General features: G+C 33.2%; 1 protein-coding gene and 1 long non-coding RNA gene across 2 annotated transcripts; both read right to left on the bottom strand.

Moving 5' to 3' along the window:
• Positions 1 to 11,142: 11,142 nt before the first annotated feature.
• Positions 11,143 to 17,575, bottom strand: LOC132558731 (uncharacterized). Its single transcript, XM_060223327.1, has 7 exons — positions 17,545 to 17,575; positions 17,142 to 17,435; positions 15,369 to 15,707; positions 14,100 to 14,387; positions 12,827 to 13,168; positions 12,267 to 12,584; positions 11,143 to 11,333 (listed from the first exon to the last, which is right to left on the bottom strand). The coding sequence occupies exons 1-7, from the start codon at positions 17,573 to 17,575 to the stop codon at positions 11,143 to 11,145; spliced, it is 1,803 nt and encodes a 600-aa protein (XP_060079310.1).
• Positions 17,576 to 17,897: 322 nt separating this feature from the next.
• Positions 17,898 to 18,490, bottom strand: LOC132558730 (uncharacterized). Its single transcript, XR_009554567.1, has 3 exons — positions 18,462 to 18,490; positions 18,294 to 18,314; positions 17,898 to 17,947 (listed from the first exon to the last, which is right to left on the bottom strand). It is a non-coding gene; the product is annotated as an uncharacterized LOC132558730 (long non-coding RNA).
• Positions 18,491 to 22,778: the final 4,288 nt, after the last annotated feature.

The following is a 22,778-nucleotide window of genomic DNA, read 5'->3' as shown; positions in this document are numbered from 1 at the left end:
GGAAAAGGTAGTTAAATCAGTTGTCGTTGTTTATCTATCAGTCTATTGGCCTTTTATTATTTTTCTCTGAGATTGTGTAACAATACTTGGTCGGTATTTCCACTGATCAAATAGATGAGCAACTGTCTCATTGGATGAAATAGTGTGATGAATGTAAGAGGTAATATGTTATAAGCAAAACAGATTTATAAACACCTGGTCTAACAAATAGATCAGAGATCTGAAAGTCCTTACAAGTTACTGAGCAGATCTGGAAAATAAAACCCTTCTCTCATACTAGAAAAACGAAAAGTCAGTGTTAAATACCTTCTGGTAAAAGGTTATGTCAAAGTAAGCATCTGTTGTTTAAAATATTTTTACCAAAGGTAATTGTTGTCAATTAAAAGTTTAAATTTTAGTTATTGTTATTACCTCTGCATTATTTTCTACCATTCTGTTTCACTACACAACAATTTAATCTGTAACAATCAAGCATTTCTCTGCATGTATTTAAAATGATAACCCCAAAATACAGCCTAGTGACAGGAAGACAGCACTATCCAAATTCAGTATTTAATATTCCTTATTGACCTAAATATTTGATTGATGTACTTTGTGCCTAATAAACATATAACAGGTATTAGGAAATACACAAATTTATGTGAACAAATTGACACAGTATAGAGTTTCACTATTGAATGGTGATTTCATGTAAAAAATTCTCTTGATCTGTAAATCAGGTCATGTTGATGTTATTTACAACAGTATGCTTAAAATTATCACAAACCAACCATCATTATATTACATATATTTTAACACCTCTACCTCCATCATTTGATTTTACTGATAATGTGAAAAATTGTTAATCTAAAGTAAACTTTTGAAACCTTTTTGAAGTCATTCTTTTTAACAGAAACATATCAGTTTGAAAGTCCTAAATATAGATGCTTGTTGACAATAACACTTACTGTTATTCACTTCCAACTAATTTTAAAGATTTTTTTGTAAAATTATAAAAAAAGACACACAAGTGTATTGCAGCTTTAGTACAAATTTAGAATTAGAAACAGTGAAGTCAAATAATGAATCAAAATGCATCATACAGCTATTTCACTAGGTCTCCTCAGAAATGCTACATCATACAGCTATTTCACTCTAGGTCTCCTCAGGAATGCTACATCATACAGCTATTTCACTCTTGGTCTCCTCAGGAATGCTACATCATACAGCTATTTCACTCTAGGTCTCCTCAGAAATGCTACATGTCTAAATGTCTTTATACCTATAAGGTGATAGAGGGGATTAAAACTGATCGACAGAAATGTTGAGATCTGGATGAGAAGCTGTACTAACTGATTAACCCAATAATGCAAAACGTTAACTTTTAACGTTTTTATTCAAGATAATACAGATTCTGGAATGTGATTGTACTGTTATAGATTTCATATATTAGTTCTTTCTTAATCGATATTTTCGTAAATATCTAATGAGTAGAGCAATCTAGATTAGATATGTATTAAATATGTGTTTTGAATCTCTTCTTTACCGTAAATCTTCTGACAAATGTCGCCATATGTTTAGGCGTTCAGGTCAGCCTAAACACACTTCTGTAGTTATAGGTCTATATAATCGCCTGTCTGAGATATTTTGACTATCGAACGGCGAATTAACTTTTGTCGTCCTGCATACATAAAAAAAGTAATTTCGCAGCCTCTGCATGCGTTGGCATTCAAGAAGTGCTGGATGAAATTAACAGAACGGTACTTTCTCAAGTCTTGTTCTGGTAAACCTAGAACATGTAAACTTAAGAGATCGGCAGCAATGAAGATTTACACGAAATGAATGGAAACATGCAAGTTGAGTATATATTCGAGGTATGACTTATTATTTATTACTATCATGCTACTGTAATTGACTTTTCTTTTTACATAGGGAAGAATTCTGGCTATCAATCCCGACCAAGACGAAGATAAATTCGTGGAAAGTCAGCACCTCTCACTCTTCCTTATCACAGACCTGTAGTTGAAGGTTTAAAAAAATAATTACTTTTTGGAAATTCATGTACATGTATGGACCTAGATATAGGTATGCTTGCTTCGTTTTACCTCTGTGACAACAAATTGATGTCTGTTCGTAGGACATAAAACATCTGTTTAAAATGGATGAAGTTAAGATGTATTGATATTATAGTTCATTAATAAATAGACATAACAAAGTGCCCGGAATCATTGGACCCTAACATTATACAACATAATGCTCTCCCATATTGCTTGTTTTTGCTTTACGTCGTATCCTGATGCTATCTGTAATATTGTCAACATTGCCATGTGTGTACGTGCTTTCCAATGTTTTTTTGTTAAACTCTACATGGGTATTCGTTACTGCTTGGATTATTGTTACTACAATGTAAGTAGTGTGAGAAAGGGATCAAACCTGTTGAATATGAAAATAAATGTGTGTACAAAATGATTTTTTCTGTTGTGCTATTGTTATTTTAACAATTGTCTGTCGAAATGACAGAACATAAAATAAGATCAAAATGTACTGTTTTGGTGCTAGTTTCCATATAGATTTTATTTATCTAACTATCATTTAATCCACAATTACGGCCTTTCAAGATTTCAGTTGGTGAGATAACCAATTTGGAATTAAGGTTGTCTCTAGAATGAGACGACATTAAGGATATTTAAATATTACAGCGAGGCTCGAACCCTCCCTTTTCTTCCTTTCTCCCCCATTCCTTTCTTCACTTATTTTCTATACTCATATATGTATACTTTTGTAAATGTTATTGTTGTCATGCCATTTGTGTATAATGAAATCTTATGGAGAAGGCGTTTTTAAGTTGCGATAACTTGTGCCCAATCCTTTTTGTTGATTGACAAATAAAATATGTTTAAATTAAATAAAAAATCCTCCCATAGGAATTAAAACAGGGAAGTGTAAATCAAGTTTCACACTCAGTGAATTATGACCGTCACGTTGATGTACGGTTCTAAACGTCAATAACGGTAACTACAATGCGACATGTTTGTTTTAGAGAGTGATTATTTATGGCACATAGAACTTACACTATCTAAATCATGATGGATATGACTTATGTTATTTAACCAACTCAGTTCATCTTAGTAAAGATAATGACATTACATCATTACTGTGATATGATTGAAAGGAGTTGGACATGTAACTCACACCCATGTCATCCGTTCGTATTGACGTCACTAGAATGATATAGTTTTCATTGGTTGCGCTACTCAGAAATCGATCGTGATGTCCTAATATGGACAATGACGTTACGTCATGAATTGAAGATGACTCAACAAAACGGGAGCTTCCGTTTGAGATTGTCCTCCACATATTTAGTTTAAAACACGTAAAAAATTATCTTTTCGAAGTAATGTGAAAAAAACCCGCCAAAATAAAAGCTTTTAAGACTCGTTTTAAAAGATCTTGTATGAAAACTCATTTTAAAATCCTAACATATATAGTCTATCTTACCTTAGTGACACATATATAGTCTATCTTACCTTAGTGATACATAGTCTATCTTACCTTTGTGACACATATATAGTCTATCTTACAAAAATAATATATGCTGTGACACATATATAGTCTATCTTATGCTTAGTGCTATATAGTGACTACATATATATGTCTATAAAATTTACAATATTAGTGTAAAACCAAAAACAATATATACCTATATAGTCTATCTTACCTTAGTGACATATATATAGTCTATGAGCTATATAATCTTACCTTAGTGACACATATATAGTCTATCTTACCTATATAGTCTATCTGACACATATATAGTCTATCTTACCTTAGTGACACATATATAGTCTATCTTACCTTAAAAACATTATATATATAGTCTATCTTACCTTAGTGACATATATATAGTCTATCTTACCTTAGTGACACATATATAGTCTATCTTACCTTAGTGACACATATATAGTCTATCTTACCTTAGTGATACATATAGTCTATATTATCTTTGTGACACATATATAGTCTATCTTACCTTAGTGACACATATATAGTCTATCTTACCTTAGTGACACATATATAGTCTATCTTACCTTAGTGACATATATATCAATCTATCATATATAGTCTATCCTTAGTGACACATATATAGTCTATCTTACCTTAGTCTATCTTACCTTAGTGACATATATAGTCTATCTTACCTTAGTGACACATATATAGTCTATCTTACCTTAGTGATACATAGTCTATCTTACCTTTGTGACACATATATAGTCTATCTTACCTTAGTGACACATATATAGTCTATCTTACCTTAGTGACACATATATAGTCTATCTTACCTTAGTGACACATATATAGTCTATCTTACCTTAGTGACACATATATAGTCTATATTATCTTTGTGACACATATATAGTCTATCTTACCTTAGTGACACATATATAGTCGATCTTACCTTAGTGATACATATAGTCTATCTTACCTTTGTGACACATATATAGTCTATCTTCCCTTAGTGACATATATATAGTCGATCTTACCTTAGTGACATATATAGTCTATCTTACCTTTGTGACATATATATAGTCTATCTTACTTTAGTGACATATATATAGTCTATCTTACCTTAGTGACACATATATAGTCTATCTTACCTTAGTGACACATATATAGTCGATCTTACCTTAGTGACACATATATAGTCTATCTAACCTTAGTGACACATATATAGTCTATCTTACCTTTGTGACACATATATAGTCTATCTTACCTTAGTGACACATATATAGTCTATCTTACCTTAGTGACACATATATAGTCTATCTTACCTTAGTGACATATATATAGTCTATATCACACCAGTGTGACACATATAGACTATATCTCCCCAGAGTGACAAATATAGTCTATCTTACCTTAGTGACACATATATAGTCGATCTTACCTTAGTGATACATATAATCTATCTTACCTTTGTGACACATATATAGTCTATCTTACCTTATTGACTCATATATAGTCTATCTTACTTTAGTGACATATATAGTTTATCTTACCTTAGTGACATATATATAGTCTATCTTACCTTAGTGACACATATATAGTCTATCTTACCTTAGTGACACATATATGATCAATCTTACCTTAGTGATACATATAGTCTATCTTACCTTTGTGACACATATATAGTCTATCTTACCTTAGTGACATATATATAGAGTGACATATATATAGTCTATCTTACCTTAGTGACACATATATAGTCTACACCTTATATATATATAGTCTATCTTACCTTAGTGACACATATATAGTCTATCTTACCTTATCTTACTTAGTGACACATATATAGTCTATCTTACCTTTGTGACACATATATAGTCTATCTTACCTTAGTGACACATATATAGTCGATCTTACCTTAGTGATACATATAGTCTATCTTACCTTTGTGACACATATATAGTCTATCTTACCTTAGTGACATATATATAGTCTATCTTACCTTAGTGACACATATATAGTCTATCTTACCTTAGTGACACATATATAGTCTATCTTACCTTAGTGACACATATATAGTCTATCTTACCTTTGTGACACATATATAGTCTATCTTACCTTAGTGACATATATATAGTCTATCTTACCCTAGTGGTACATATATAGTCTATCTTACCTTAGTGACATATATATAGTCTATCTTACCTTAGTGACATATATAGTCTATCTTACCTTTGTGACACATATATAGTCTATCTTCCCTTAGTGACATATATATAGTCTATCTTACCTTAGTGATACATATAGTCTATCTTACCTTAGTGACACATATATAGTCTATCTAACCTTAGTGACACATATATAGTCTATCTTACCTTAGTGACACATATATAGTCTATCTTACCTTTGTGACACATATATAGTCTATCTTACCTTATTGACTCATATATAGTCTATCTTACGTTAGTGACATATATAATTTATCTTACCTTAGTGACATATATATAGTCATATATATAGTCGATCTTCCCTTAGTGACATATATATAGTCTATCTTACCTTAGTGACATATATAGTCTATCTTCCCTTAGTGACATATATAATCTATCTTACCTTAGTGACATATATAGTCTATCTTACCTTTGTGACATATATATAGTCTATCTTACCTTTGTGACACATATATAGTCGATCTTACCTTAGTGACATATATATAGTCTATCTTACCTTAGTGACACATATATAGTCTATCTTACCTTAGTGACATATATAGTCTATCTTAACTTTGTGACACAAATATATTCTATCTTACCTTAGTGACATATATATAGTCTATCTTACCTTAGTGACACATATATAGTATATACACATATATAGTATCTTACCTTAGTGACATATATAGTCATATATAGTTATCTATAGTCTATCTTACCTTTTGACACATATATAGTGAATTAGATATATATAGTTATTATAGTCTGTTACTTTGACATATATAGTCTATCTTACCTTACATGATTCACTATATATAGTCTATCTTACCTTAGTGACATATATATACTATAGTCTATATCCTCGTGTTTATTGCTATTTTTGGTCATTACTCGCTATCGTTTCGTCGATTTAGTGATGGAATTGGGATTTGCTCAACACGTCTGAATTTTCTGTTGCATCTTTCGTGTCGCTATTTGTAGGCTCATTAGGTAGTACTCGCTGGAAATGTTAAATAAATTTATTTTATTCTTTTCTTTTTAATTTTTTTCCTTTCATTTGTAAATGGACACATTATCATTATATCTTTAAATGAAGTAAAATTAAAGGATTCGTCAAGATTACTATTCACTTTTCAGAAAAGCTCTTTGATAAATTTAATCTTTTATATGTACGCATGAAAAATACATAAATCAGCAAAGACTGGGATACTTATTGAAATAATAGCTTTACTTATAGCTCAACACAGGCATTGGCAGCTACATATCACTGGATTCTAGAATTTATCGCTAATAGATTTAACACCAATGAAGAATGGGAATTCAACTAATGATCACAAATTGAATAATGCTTTATTGCCTGTTATTTTCTTATTCGACAGTTGTTCATCAAACATATCCTTTTGAGACTTCTAACGAACGTTCCTAACTGTAAATAACAATATACAAATGTAGGTGACAGATAAATATCATGATGTCTACACATAAATCAATATGATACATTTTGTAGAGTTGTATTCCAGATGGCATGCATATTGACAACATACCACACAGGACAAACGTTCAATAGTTAACTTCACATTAGAGATATTATTTCAAAATATCATCATGTCTGTTTCATCAAGTTGCGATATTTGTTTTGTCCGAGGGACATTTTATACCATGTGAGTTGATGCTGCTGCCATGTCCGGCGCGGCTCATTAGTGCTCTAATCAAAATATTCATTATCAGAGATAACGACGGAGGTGGGAAGGGGAACAATTGACCGCCTCTGGTGTAACCTTCCTGCCCATGTGTAAATATAAGTTATAACAAAGTCAACATCATGATCAGTACGGTATTAAAATATATATTATTCATAAATCATGAGCACCAACTGCACCTTGCCTACGAAGCGCAAACTTTTTATCTACAAAAACTTGAAAAAGTGTCATGGCGGTGGGTGTGAAAAACCTGAAAAAGCATCATATCGGCGGGTATGCGCGTGGGACGAACAGTCCAATTTTGTGACGTCTAATGAGGTAAAGTAATGTTATATATTAAGACTATCTTGCCACAACGACAAGGATTAAAGCAAAACGTTGAAGTAACTTCGATCAACACGGCACATAGATGACGTCACAATGGCGTTGTCTTGTAATATAAAATATATCTGAACACCAGTGAATCCTACCCAAATTAAAATTGAGCGCATGAGACTCCTTAATGCTAGACTAAGATATCAATCATTACGTTTTGTTCTGTTTCCGTCCAGTTGATCGTAATTATAAAAATCTACCAAATTCAATCAGGTATATTTTTATCAAATTAAAATCAAATAACACTACACAAAGTAAAAGTGTTCGAGCATACAATGTACAAGTAACAATATTAACAAGACCTTTACAGTTTATTCGTACAGATTGAAGCTAACTCATAAACTAATTTAAATTTCAGATTCAACCAAGTCACCATTCTTTGGTATATTAAACCACTACAAAAACAAAAACAAAAAACAAAAACAAAACAAAAGTAAATAAATAAAAGAAAAATAAAATTGAAAAAAACAGTCGTATTTCATTTCTAATTACGTACTCATTATCTATATACAATTTAATCGAGATATATATGTAAACCTTCTTTGGTTTTGGGCTTTTTCCCTTGAATTCAGTAACACCATATCACAGTTAGATTTACATCTCGATATCGTTGTTTTTTTAATCCTGAACAGCATGGATAAGGTGGCATACCGATAGCATCGTAAGATTAAAGATAGTATGACCGCTTTTACTAAGACTTTATATTTACACCAAACACATTTACGTTAAAGTATTTGATGACTAAATCAAAATAAACAGTTACATTGATATTCCACTCTCCATATTGTTTTCTACAAATTTCTTCAACAGCATGGAAAAGGTAACATTCTAATATCATCACACAATTAACGTATGACCGCTATCGCTTAGACATTGAGAATTTGAGATATATTTGATATTGTTTGTATTATATCAGTATATATAAGTTCCATATTGTAACACAATGACTAAACACAGTGTTTACTTGGGTTGACCGAAACGTTTATTTCATCGTATAGTGGTTTTCCATAATTAGTACTTCGCGTTAATATCTATTACAAAAGATAGTTCCTAATCAACATATAGCATCACGTCGTGGCACCAAAACTAAACACCTGTGTAAGGCAGACAAAAACTAAAAACCTGCCCGTCCATATCAAAGAGTTCCATACACATGTTCATTGGCCAACTTGGCCAGGACCCGCTCCATCGCGGAGCAGGTCCCTTACGGGACTCTGCCCGTCTCCACGTCCGACTCCCAACTCTCTCTAGCTACTCGATCCCAGACTCGACTACACTTCTACTGGCTATTATCTTTGTATAAATAATACCCAAATACTTAATTTAAGCCTAGTCCCAATTGGACAACAATAACCCAGCCCCCGGAGCATCTAATTATGAAGGCACGTGCGACTAGGAGTACCTGTTATCAACTTCCCATCGTTGATCTACCTTATACATTGTTTCTTATCTCGTTTACTTACAAATATATTCGCCAGCGCGAGGCATACAAAAGAGAGCATCTATCTGTCCTGATCAATCATACTGGCGATATTCTGCCACGGTACTTCACCACTTGGGTACAAACCCCGCCCGTTATCAGGCGTGCATTACTATCTATCACTCACGGGATCTTTTCCTCGGTCCAGCATTAACTGACTTTTGACCTGATGTACTTTAAACTAAGATGCTGCTCTCTACGATACACACCATTCCAAAATTACCATTAAACCCATTTTTTTACTCATTTTGTTACAATATGCATAATAGTTTGTGTAACGTATACGAAAGAATCACTATTCAGCTTCAGTGAGATATGTCCGTTTGAGTATTGATTTATGGAAAGATAAGTGAGAAGTAGGAAAGTACAGTATTCTACAACTAACATAGGTAAGTAACGTTAATCCTATACAAAACGATGATTTCCAAACATTATAAAACAAATGTAAATGTGTATAAATAGTTTAAAGTCGAGTGTTATAACTCATCATGCTTTTGTATTTGTTTTATTTTCCAAAACTTTACATTGCATTAGGCTCAATAAAGATATACATAAACATGGTAACAAACCTACTAACACTCTTATTTACACACATTTACTCATATATACACATATACATCGATCCTTACTTATAATACTGCGAAAACAATATGACATTCAAATACAGAAACATTACACCGCACTGCGTATCACATAGAAGACATATATGTATAACAATACAAAAGAAGTTAGCGGAAAGAACATAATAATAAAATTAGATTAAAAATTGATGCCAGAATTTATAAATTGGTGTCAACTAATTTGACCAATTTATTTCTTCATTGTTTTGAATTTAGATTTAAAATCATCGTCTTTACCATTAGTACCATATAATTGGACATGATAGTGTTGTTAAATCAATAATATTTAGTGGAACTTGGATGCATCTATATTTATAAATACATTGTCTTATTGTAAGAATTATTTCATTATCATTAAATGAATGGAATAAGTAAGGCATCTTATAAAAGAGTCATACAATTCTTGTACATTTTGCATGTCCGGAAAGTGTGTGCTCTTATTTTTTTAGATTTCGTTTTTGCGTGCAAAACAGGGAGGTATTTCTACTTCGTAAAAGAATGGATAGGTGTAGATGGTTATAATTTGGTTTGAAAGGTTTAAAAATTGCTTGCAATTTAATAGATACTCTATTAGTTTTCTTATTCATTTATGTCAATTTCAGTACTTCCATAACAGATAATATTTTAGGCCCACCCTTCAGAAAAAAATAAATCATCTCTTTATATTTTGCAATTTTTACTCTTCGAACGAAAGATCAATAATTCTGTTTTTCAGCTTCCAAAAATTCCTATGTGGATTTGGAAGAGATATAAACAGATGATTAAATCGTGATATCATAAGTGATTTTATAATAAGTTCTCTTCCAACTGGTATAATAACCCTTCTTTTTTCAATAGTTAATTGACTCAATGTAACATGAAATACCTCAAAACCATGCGCAACTACATCCATCGTTGCTGCTACAACAACAACTAAGAAGTTAAGTATTATTACAAATATCAACCTTTGATAATTCTATACCATAAGGCGTTGTGAAATTGTTTTTAACATATCAGTTCATTTGCGGCATATACTTTAACGTTTATGAAATTTCTTTTTTTTTTCATTCCTTGGTAAACACTTACATTTCTATTGTCCATTCCAACGGATATTGAAACGAGTGTTTTTTTTTTTGTTCTACGAAAGGGTTATCCCATTTACAACTATATCTGACATCATTCTTTCTAAATTTACATTTTCAAATTTCCTGTAAAGCCATTAAAAATTGAGAGATTTTCCCGGCGTGCCGTTGTTGGCAATGCTGCCTACACCATTGATAAACGAGCATTATTTAGGGTCGTCGGCAGTTGGTTGTTTCATCCTGGGGACAACACTGTCCCTCACAGTTAGACTCGACGAACACTAACTCATACGGACATTTCAGCAAATCCGCAATAAGTCCTTCACCACATGCTACATACATGTTGGCGTTGTATGGATGGTTAAAGTTGCAACCATGTTGTCTTCCCTTGCAAAATGTATCTGTAAAAAGTAGGTGTTTATTGGTTGCAGCTTAAGGTGTGAATATATCGTAGAAAATACAAAAGTGTTAAAGATGAAAAACATTTAACTAACAATGATTTGTGGTAATTTTTTTTAATTTTCCCTGATTGTGAAATACTCTTAACACTATCTTAAAATGATATGGTCATTCATTATTGAGTTGTGATTATGGAAAGGGCACACTTATGTATATCTGCTTAGATTATTAAAATACCATTATACAACACCGGGTATTGACAGTAATGAGAGTTATAAACAACAGATACTAATCTCTCGTTTGATATACATCGAGGATACTTGGTCAGTGTCTGAATATTTCAGCGAGGGTAAAAAAAAAAAAAAAAAAAAAGACACGAGGCTCCATCGAAGAGACAATAGAAACGAGATAAGTTTTGATGTTCAATCCTTGTTTACCTGAAGTTAATGTTACGCTTAATGTTGTCAGATGATATTCACCAATAAAAATGGTTCTTTATAACATATTGAATTAATGCCTATGTTAAAATACAGCTTCAGAATAGCGCAAAATATATGTGGCACGTGAATCCCACCAATGTCAGCCCCAGCTGCATTTTCGTTTCAATGGCAATACCTATGTGAGAGATGGGTTCGTTTTACTAACCAACTAACAAACAACCTACTTACCAAGGAAATACAATAAATCTGGAATGTGTAGCAAATATGGCAATGTATTGTTGCATCTTCAGATTTTTCAAACTCTGTAATTTATGTTAGATTGGTTCACACATTCCTTTTTGAGAAAGCACGTAAATTAAGTGAGGCTACAGCTTCCTTTAATGCGCTACCTACCTATGAAAGGAATTTTCAAATACTCGTTTGAAAAAAGTGTTATTTGTATCTTATATTGAACACTCCTGACAAAGATATAACTTTTGATAAATGTATATCTACCTGGTAGGACACGAATCTCTTGTGTGCTACTGAGATATCGGGGGGATCCTTCGTCGTCTATAAAACTGACATGCAAAGACACTGTCGTTCCATGATCTGCCATGGTAAGGTTTGGGAACGTAAATGATTCATTGAAAATTTTCTCTCCAGAGTAAGTGGCCTCTGTTAAACGATATGGACCATTCAGGAAGGATCCGTTTACGTATAGTTGCAGGTTTCCCGGTCTGCATCCCAAATGAAGCCGCTGATAGACAACTGCTGGGAGGTGTTCTCGGAAATCTCCTCCAGTTGTAAAGCTTTCATATCGTCCCCTGTCCGCTATAGAAAAAATAGAATCAACATATGTGTATTACATGAGAAAACACAGAATATTCTTATTTTACCATCTTAACTTCTCAGACAGTTACAATTCAAGGTTAGGTAAACCAGTGTCACAGAACATGAAAATTTTAAAAATATTTTACAAATATTTAAACATAAACAATTGGCAATGTATTAAACACATTTAACTTAAAGAGTGCTTGCTCTATTTGTTGTCAGATAATGCCGATAGGACGTACCGTTGACAATCGTGAGAGACGTGAAGTGTCGTATGGTTTTTCCTGTTATTGTTTGCAGTGACATTTTGAATGCCTTCTCATGGTCAGCACATGTGATCGGTAGGCGTTTTGTGTAATTCACCGATAACTCATTGAGAGACAGGTACCCTAGAAAATTTCCAGAATGGTCATCAATAGAAATAGCTTGATCACGCAGAAAGAATCCGCTTCTGTTATGTATCCCGTAAAGATCCAAAGTGTATCTACTCACATCATCGGGCACGCAAGATAGAAAGCTCAGTTTAAGCTCATCACCAACGGAAACTTTCAAATACTCAGGGCATGCTTTAAAAGTCGACATTCCTGTAATAAATAAAACGGAGGACCAGCTTGAATGAAATCTAATTGTTTAATCCGACTGATAACACCAATCATGTGAACCATGTAAATATCATTACAGTTTGATCCAATGTCAAGTTAACAAAATGTGGGGAGAGGTTATGTGCACATTATTGTGGTAACTATGAAGTGATTTCAGATTACTTAATGTTATAACAGCTACCATGACATGTCTTTCTTCTGGTTAATTAACACAATGTATGCTTCAATTAATCCCTAATTATGGACGCGTATTTAATCATTGTGCCACTGCATCTTCTGATCATGATGTAGTATCACGTTGTTTTGACACTGGTATCCAGGAGACGTAGCTTAATGATCGGACTTTACATAACATAAAGCCTTTTTGATTGGTTGATTAATTCTGTTTGGAGTTTTAGTGTACTAGTTTGAGTCAAGTTAAACAGGTCAATTCAGATTATTTTTAACAGACATCGAAACAATACTTTCCTATACAAAACGACTATCGAATCGCCATAGGTTACACTCAGGTGATTAAGGTCAGTGTTTACCTCATGAATTATTTCTAAAAATTGCAGTTATCATTGGAACATATCATCTTAAAGTCGGGAAAGGATGAATTCATAAAATGATGTCCTTTTAAGTTATAAACATATGAACACCTGAAGTACATGGTCAAACGATAGACATTTCGTGCTTACAACAGGATACATATTTGGGAGTCATTTCCACATCATTCAAATTTTTTTCTCGGATAATTTCCAGAAGTTACTCAATGTATGATTTACACATATACTATCTAATAACATGTTCCTTCACCTTCTATTGAGATGCAAGGGACTGTGTTGCAAATAACAATTAATTAGTGCTCAATTTATTACCCATATCCATTTGATAAAAAAAAAAAAAAAAAATAGCGGAGTGCTGTTCTTACCATTTACTTCGATTTCTTTGCGTTGTTTGTCACCATTTTGAAAATGTAGTTCCAGAGTTCCATTGTCAATGCATGTGACTGGATTGAAGCTCACTTGCAATTTAGCAACATGATATTCAATTCTTATGAATAGTTGTACTCGTTCGTGTTGGACAGACTCGTTTTGGTGAATAACACCGTTGTTTTCCGTTTGAAGAAGACTAATGTTTGTTAATGGGGGTATATTCACGTTCCACTTTAATGTTGAAGGTTTGCCTTGATCTAGTTCAAACTTGTACCGAGTAGCACCTAAAAAAATAACCATGATTTAAATTATATGGAACCTCTCTGTGATTGAAGATTTGTAACAATTAATGACTGGCTAAAACAAATAAAACGCGTAATTTACAGAGGAAGAATATTGTCATATAGTCTGACCCGATTAATCTTTAACAAGTTATAAAATTAATACTTATATAATGTGTCGCATTGTGAATTGACACTTGAATTATGGTTATCAAAATATTAATGATTATGTGAATATCTAATCAGATACTCATCATCAAAGCTATTCCAACCACATCCGCATAAGTGTTCATAAGCACTGACTGTGACGATGATGGACCGTGACATAGGTCGATTGAACTAGAAATGCAGTCTTACGCGATTTATGTGGAAGTTGGAACTGTGATTTAATTGTCACGATATATCAAAATGAGAAAATACTTATTTAGGTTAGTCAGAGGTAAGGGAAATCAGGAAAATATCTGCATCACAACGTTGTCTTTGTTTCAAAATATAAAATAAAAAATCCCAGACGGGTATATATTTTCAGCCGAGTGGACAGTAGAATCAGCAATATAATTAAGCAATTTTGCAACCACTTCGTCAAAGGATTATTTAGCATTAACAGGTACAATTTGAGTGAAAAAAAACAAGAAAATAACATGTAAACATAATTCCATCAAACTAGGGCAAAATATGAGCAAAACAAAAATTTACATACAAAAACGGACAAGTAGACCAGGTGTTCAGGAACAATGATATTTCGCCGTGAAATCACTATGCCGACCCTAAAATTTCCCCAAAGTTTTCAAAAATCTGCATCATTTGAAACCCTGTGTAACGGGTTTGTCCGTCAGTAGGTAACTTCCTGCACGAAAATCGTGATAATGAGAACGGACTATTAAATATCGAATAACATGGAAATACCATAGGTTGGGGATACTTGGAAAATGATTGTTCACCATTTCTTTAAGAGGGTATTGAAAATGACATAAAATTTCTTACTGATGACATCAATGGATTGTTGAGCAATAGAATGAGTCTTCGTGCCTTCTAGCGATTCCACTGTTGGCTTGCATGTTAGATTTTCTATGCGATTAAATATTTCTGTTGTCATTATATGAGTACATGCATATCCGTAGTTGTCCAGGATTTTCCCGTCAGGGTTGGTCCGAGAACATTCCATTGGCTGATAGTATGTACCGAAGCCTTGTATTTGCAGCTGAAGATCTACCACTACAGTTCCACATTGATGGTGTCCTGTACAGACGATTTGGGTATAGTTTTTGGCATCAGATGCATTTGTAAATGGAGTTATGTCCAGATGCATAACATCGCTGTCATCTGTAACAATAAAAAAGACAAACTTGTCAACAAAACAGTCCAAAATGAATGAGAAAAATACAAAGACAATAAGGCGAGATTCTACAGAATGGTAAGCGTCTTTGACCTCATTGCCAACATACAATACGTAATTTCAAAGAATGTTAAGTTTTCGAATTTTGGGAACCATAGTTATCATTTATCTAATTATTTGTTTATACTTCCTCTAACTCAAACTCTTAACTCCTGTACTATCTATTTGTGTTACCACCTCTGGTTCTAACTCTTAACTCCTGTACTATCTATTTGTGTGTTTACCACCACTAGTTCTAACTCTTAACTCCTGTACTATCTATTTGTGTGTTTACCACCTCTAGTTCTAACTCTTAACTCCTGTACTATCTATTTGTGTGTTACCACCACTAGGTTTAACTCTTAACTCCTGTACTATTTGTGTGTTTACCACCACTAGTTCGAACTCTTAACTCCTGTACTATCTATTTGTGTGTTTACCACCTCTAGTTCTAACTCTTAACTCCTGTACTATCTGTTTGTGTGTTACCACCTCGAGTTCTAACTCTTAACTTCTGTACTATCTATTGGTTTGTTTACCACCTCTTTTTCTAACTCTTAAATCCTGTACTATCTATTTGTGTGTTTACCACCTCTAGTTCTAACTCTTAACTCCTGTACTATCTATTTGTGTGTTACCACCACTAGGTTTAACTCTTAACTCCTGTACTATCTATTTGTGTGTTTACCACCACTAGTTCGAACTCTTAACTCCTGTACTATCTATTTGTGTGTTTACCACCTCTAGTTCTAACTCTTAACTCCTGTACTATCTATTTGTGTGTTACCACCTCGAGTTCTAACTCTTAACTTCTGTACTATCTATTGGTTTGTTTACCACCTCTTTTTCTAACTCTTAAATCCTGTACTATCTATTTGTGTGTTTACCACCTCTAGTTCTAACTCCTAACTCCTGTACTATCTATTTGTGTATTTACCACATCTAACTCAAACTCTTAACTCCTGTACTATCTATTGGTGTGTTTACCACTTCTTGTTCAAACCATTAACTCCTGTACTAATTATCGGTGTGTCTTACCACCTCTAACTCAAAACTAATCATAATGTCTGCATCAATCAATTTTGCGCCTGATGTATAATCCTGTATAACAATGACACAAGCTTTCAACATAGTCAATTTCATAAAATTTGCATAACTTTTCTCTCAGATTGTTGAAGTTAGCAATGATGTAGCATGACTTTCAAAACATAAATATTTCTGGCAAACATCAAGTTTATTTTCTTCAAAACATTGACTTCATCCTTTTAACAAATACATTTTACGTTGATTTCTATACAATCTAGGATCATGATTAAACATAACGAATACCGTTTAGTACTTTCTTAATGTTCTAAAGAGAATCATACAGCTATGTATATTACCTTTAACTTTTACGGATAATTTGTTCTGTGTTATCTCTGTGTTGTTCACACCACTGAGCTGGATTGGATAGTCACCCTCTTCATCACAGTCAGAAGGTCGTTTCCGAATGGAAATATTTCCATGCTTTACTCGTATGTTAAAACCATCGATTGAAACGTCCGTATCTTCCTGGAGTGGATAGGAAGTGCGCCCGCCTCCGTTCTTCAAATGTTTCGATGGATTCCAGATATGGATCTTTGCGTATTCAGATTTGAAAGGGCATACCATCTCATTGGTAAGTATTTGGCATGCAACTTCAACAGGTTAAAAAATTTCATTATAGACTAAAGAATATGCATGAGACATTACTTTTGTTGATTTCTAAGACATTCTAATCAATGTTCATATGAAATTTGTGCTAACTTATCGATGTTGTTGGGGGTTCTTTATTCATGGTTGAATTCTAGGATATCATTTCAAGGATGAAGTGTTTCATGGGTATCAAATTATTTTACACAATTTTCGGTACATTTAAGCGTGATGCGTTTCTATTTATTGTCGTGGTTTGTTTATATTCACGAAGAGGATATTTTTTTTTACAGAATGGACATTTCATGATGTATAGTATATGAGTTTCAACGAGAATGGCGTTTGGCGAACATTTATATTTAATTACAGTAGATAAAATAATATTTCTGTTATCTAATACGTGAAGCAATTTGTAATTATCGATCAACATACCTTCATCTAGGGGAGACTTCCAGACGACAATATATGTCAGTACTGATGCAGTCACTAATAGCAGCAAGACACCAAAACACAAAATCTGAAACATCAAAAATTGGTTAAATACAGCTCTACGACCGATGGCTTAGCATTTCAATCGTTCACGGCGATGGCCCGAAAAAGATGCATCTTGAAATTACAAGGAATATTTGATTACAAATACATCCAGGAACATTCGAATACAAGATGTCCGGAAACCTGGGTTGCACAGCTTTCAATCAATTTGACGTACACTTATATAGACGAAAAATACAACGTCACAGTATAAAGTATGTTTATATAGGGAGCCTTAGGGTCGATGTTTACAACTATAAAAACTATTTTTATTAGATATTCCTCGAAAGCAACGTCTATATTATAACATAAATATGTTTAATTGTACTAACCTGTTTGAAGTGGCAACCACACTGAAAAATAAAGTCGTCATTAGTTGATATTTAATACCCATGAGAAAGTGAATAATATGTATGTATACAAGCTTCATCTGATTGACTGTTACAAGGAAATTACGCTTTTATTAACCTTGTTTTCATGATCTATCAAAGTATGCTTACCCTTTCTGTAAAGCACGTCTGGTCACTTGAAGGTCTCGGACTCTAAAATATAATATTAAACAGTTGCTATGATTTGGTTTACAAGGATATCTGTTGCACACCAGTACGGATACATATAAAGAGAGAACAATGTGATATAAAATGGTGCACATGAGAATGTGATTAAGTCACTGTTTAGCTTAACAATGAACAATTAGAACATGTTTTTAATCAGTAATATATAAGCTAGATGATATATCAAACGTTAAGTTGACCCGTTTTTCTAATGAAGTGCAAACATAAGCGATGTTGGCACAATATTTTATTAATTTACACACCATTATAACGAATATCTATTCAGATTTCATAGTTTTTCTTTAAACACCAAACGATATTTAATCTTTACACAACATTATAAAGATTGGTAATTGGAAAGTGGTCACAAACATATGACGTTTCAACCAACTAATCAAAACCTGGCTAGCAAAATCTGTTTCTCTCCTCCTCTTATCATGATTGGTTGTTATTAAATAGATAACCGAGTGTCCCGGATCTTATCCATACCAAGATGGCTGCACCTATCGCAAGCAATCTAGATTGTGTTTAATGTGTCATATATGGTAACTACCCCTCAAGGAAGTAACATTTGAATATCTTTACCACTACTAATGATATATTACCAGCCACCATGAGAGCCTCATAACATAGTAAATAATGATGATCTGTACTTCAATCACATAACAATAGTAAGAAAGATCTACTAATTTGATTTACCAAACGCTGACGTTCCGGAAAAAACTCTTCAAATGTTTGTGCCGGATGTCCATGTCCTAAGACAGAGTTCTACAAAAAAAAGCAGTAAATATGAACGATATAATAAAACCGCAATGCTACAACTTGGTGTGATATTTGTGTTTATTAGTATTGTTACAAGCTTATCGGAGATAAGGTATACTGCATGAAATCTGCATTCTTAATTTAATAAAAAGCGCTAGTCAGATTCACCAATATTCGGAAACAGAAACAAGATTATGGATGTACATATTGCTTTCGATATTGCGACAGAAATTGCACTGATATCGGTAGGAAATTACATTCAGATGAATTTCTGTCGTTTCAGTGTTTACAGTTTTTTATTTGAATTTAACGTTATATTCTATATCTTCCTCAGTTTATATTGTTTACAAATATCGATAAGTAAGCAGATACGGCACCATGGTTTTATCGTTCACAGCACATCAGTAATTAGATTATAGATAAACTTTGCACACGCTTGTTACTTAAGGACGAATAGTTTCTGGTGTTTCAAAGTTCTGCTACAGTAACAGTCCAATTGTTTGCTCATCAGTAACAAGCCTATACATAATCTGGTGTTTGTCGTGGTACCAAAGAAAGTAGTTGTTAAGTGAATGATGTGAGTGGCGATAATGTACGAGAAGACATCTTTAATTGGGATTGGCAAGTAGACGTTGTACAATTGTCTTCGTGAGGTCAGATCATCTAATTTTGACAAAAGTGTCATTGATATAGAAATAGTATCATTATATAAATATTTATTTAATTATTCTATCTAATAGTTATTGTAAAACGATACAGTACAATCAAATCACAGGACAATGGTTGTATAAGGACCAACAACACTTGTGCATTTTTAACGTTATACATTTTCTTGATGCTAATATTAAGGTAAACCATACAGAACCGAATTATAATCCTCCATAAAATTACTTATAAGATAAAACAATTATGACATAACTTGACATTGTGCTGATTATGTAATAACATTAAAATCACATACCCCTTGGATTAACGTGTAAGAACTCGAGTTTTCTGAAGGAAGTGATTCACGCTAAGAAAAGGAAATGATAAGTAATAAATAACCAGCAGATTAAGGATGGAAAAGTATATAAGTAACACTTACTTGTGCACCAAACACAAGACTTTCATTAATACTATTTTGGATATCAAAGTATATGTATATAAGCGGAAAAAAGAAACGCAAGTTCAGTTTTTGTAATATAACTTTTAGACACGTGGACGAAATTCAAACAAATGTAACACTGAGCTACCTCAGTGCACTGTACTATGTTCTTAAGTTAAAATTCAGCCGACCGTTGGAAAGCGACAGATTAGGGGGAAGGTCTGTTAGCGTATAGGCGGACATTGATGCAATAAATCGTAGACAGAATCTTTTTCCTGATTAAATTATGCGATTGCAGTATCTGCTATTCAATCTTAAATACACATCATAATCCTACATAAAAGTACTTATGAAATAAAGCAATTATGATATAACTAGACACTGTGTTGATTATGTAATAATATTAAAATCACATACCCCTTTGATTGTCGTGTAAGGAGAACTCGAGTTTTCTGAAGGAAGTGATTCACGCTAAGAAAAGGAAATGATAAGTAATAAATAACCAGCAGATTAAGGATGGAAAAGTATATAAGTAACACTTACTTGTGCACCAAACACAAGACTTTCATCAATACTATTTTGGATATCAAAGTATATGTATATAAGCGGAAAAAAGAAACGCAAGTTGGGTTTTAGTAATAGACACGTGGACGAAATTCAAACAAATGTGACATTGAGCTACCTGTAAAATGTTCTTCAGTTAAAATTCAGCCGACCGTGACTCTGCTCGACCCTGTAAGCTTTCAGAAATATTCTGACACTTGCGTGATGTTAAGATAAGGGGGAAGATCTGTTAGGATATAGACAGAGATATCTGAAGGCCAAAAACACCTCTCGTGGTGTCAATGGCAATGTACAGCCGTAACAAATCGGGATCAGGTCTTGAGACCACGCTTTCTTTCTCTTATCCGTCAACGTACCCAAGTGTTGAAGGACAAAGCTATGGTTTATAGTGACTTTCTGGCTCAAAAGAAACGTCCCATTTTTTTTATTGACCACCAAACAGTCCAGATTTGTCCCCAACCGAACATTTGTGGGACGAGATGGGCTGGAGGTTAGGAAGCGGGTCAACGTATAACGGCGTTAAATTAACACAGCTCCTTAATTAGGAGTGGAAAAATATTACTTAATGGATTGACTTAATGTAGGGTTGGGCACACATTGTACTGATTTGGATCAGGAAACGGCGTAAGGTTCCCTTGTTTAACGCTATTCACGCAAACGCAGTCTATGATAGGACAACAAAAATAATCCAAATGTGTTCAGTAATGATGAAATAATCCAGAAACCCAAACAATAAAACAGTCAATGATGAATCATGTAAAATAATAACAATCAAAATAAAGTTTCTTTATTCGGCTAAAATCTTATTGTTTTCATGTAAAATATTGATAATGGACTTTAATAAAATAAATACCTTGATAGGGATCAGATATATGAATTGGAAATGTGGACGTAAACACTTTATCATAGTCATAGAAATAGTTACTTTTCAATTCTTTATTACTGCTATGGAATTATATGGAGAACCATGATAAGGACACGGTCAATACATTTTCAGAAATTTAACTTAGAGTCAAATTTCCTGTCTAACAAGAGGCCTGGATATAAATACACGTGTGATTTGCGTGCGTCTAAGATGCTATCAGGTATGTTAGTATTGCTAAGCTACATTTTTAGTTGCATGCCGAATGGATGGTCTTAAAAAAGAGCCCATACTGAATGAACAAAAATACGATTTCTTTTATTTAAAAAAATGTATGTATTGTATTATATCATTCTTGCTCATTTCTCATTATTTCGAAAGTGAAGACATCAAAACGGCAGTCAGTCGATGAGTTTAAAATGGATATGTGTTTTCGTACAGAAAATTTTATGAAAATCAGTAGTCTGCATCCAGTTGATTTTTTTCTTTTTTCTTCTTTTCAGAATTATACCCCTAACATCAATTCTGTGCATTTACAGATATGTCTGAAGAAAGAGGCTGAAATGGTTGTATTGCTTTCCGGTTTTATGAAAGTGAAGGCCTTTCAATAAATGATAGTTCAATTTAATTTAAAGAAACAAAATGTGTATCACAAGATATGCAAATCAAGTTTTTATTCCAATGTTATGACTCTTCATAAACTGCCAGCAGATAAATGTATATGGTTGAAATCATGAAGTATGATCATGTCTTGACCAATAGACTAAGCCATGGGGTGCTAGGATGGCATGCACAGGTGGTTATATTACCATTACTTCGGTTGTGTCTTTATATCATCATGCAGGTAGGGATAGAAGCCATGGCTATGTCACAATCATTGCTCATGTACTAGGGATAAAAGTTGAGCAAAGCGGTGCCACTAATAGCCACCAGGTAAACGATTTATAGAAGGAAAATCTCGACCGTTTCCATGTAAGAGTTCACATATTTT

The sequence above is a fragment of the Ylistrum balloti genome, unplaced genomic scaffold (assembly GCF_031769215.1).
Source record: "Ylistrum balloti isolate Yb309-2 unplaced genomic scaffold, AGI_CSIRO_Ybal_v1 Utg370818, whole genome shotgun sequence".
Classification (NCBI taxonomy): Eukaryota; Metazoa; Mollusca; class Bivalvia; order Pectinida; family Pectinidae; genus Ylistrum; species Ylistrum balloti.
This window is presented reverse-complemented; position numbering and strand designations above follow the sequence as displayed.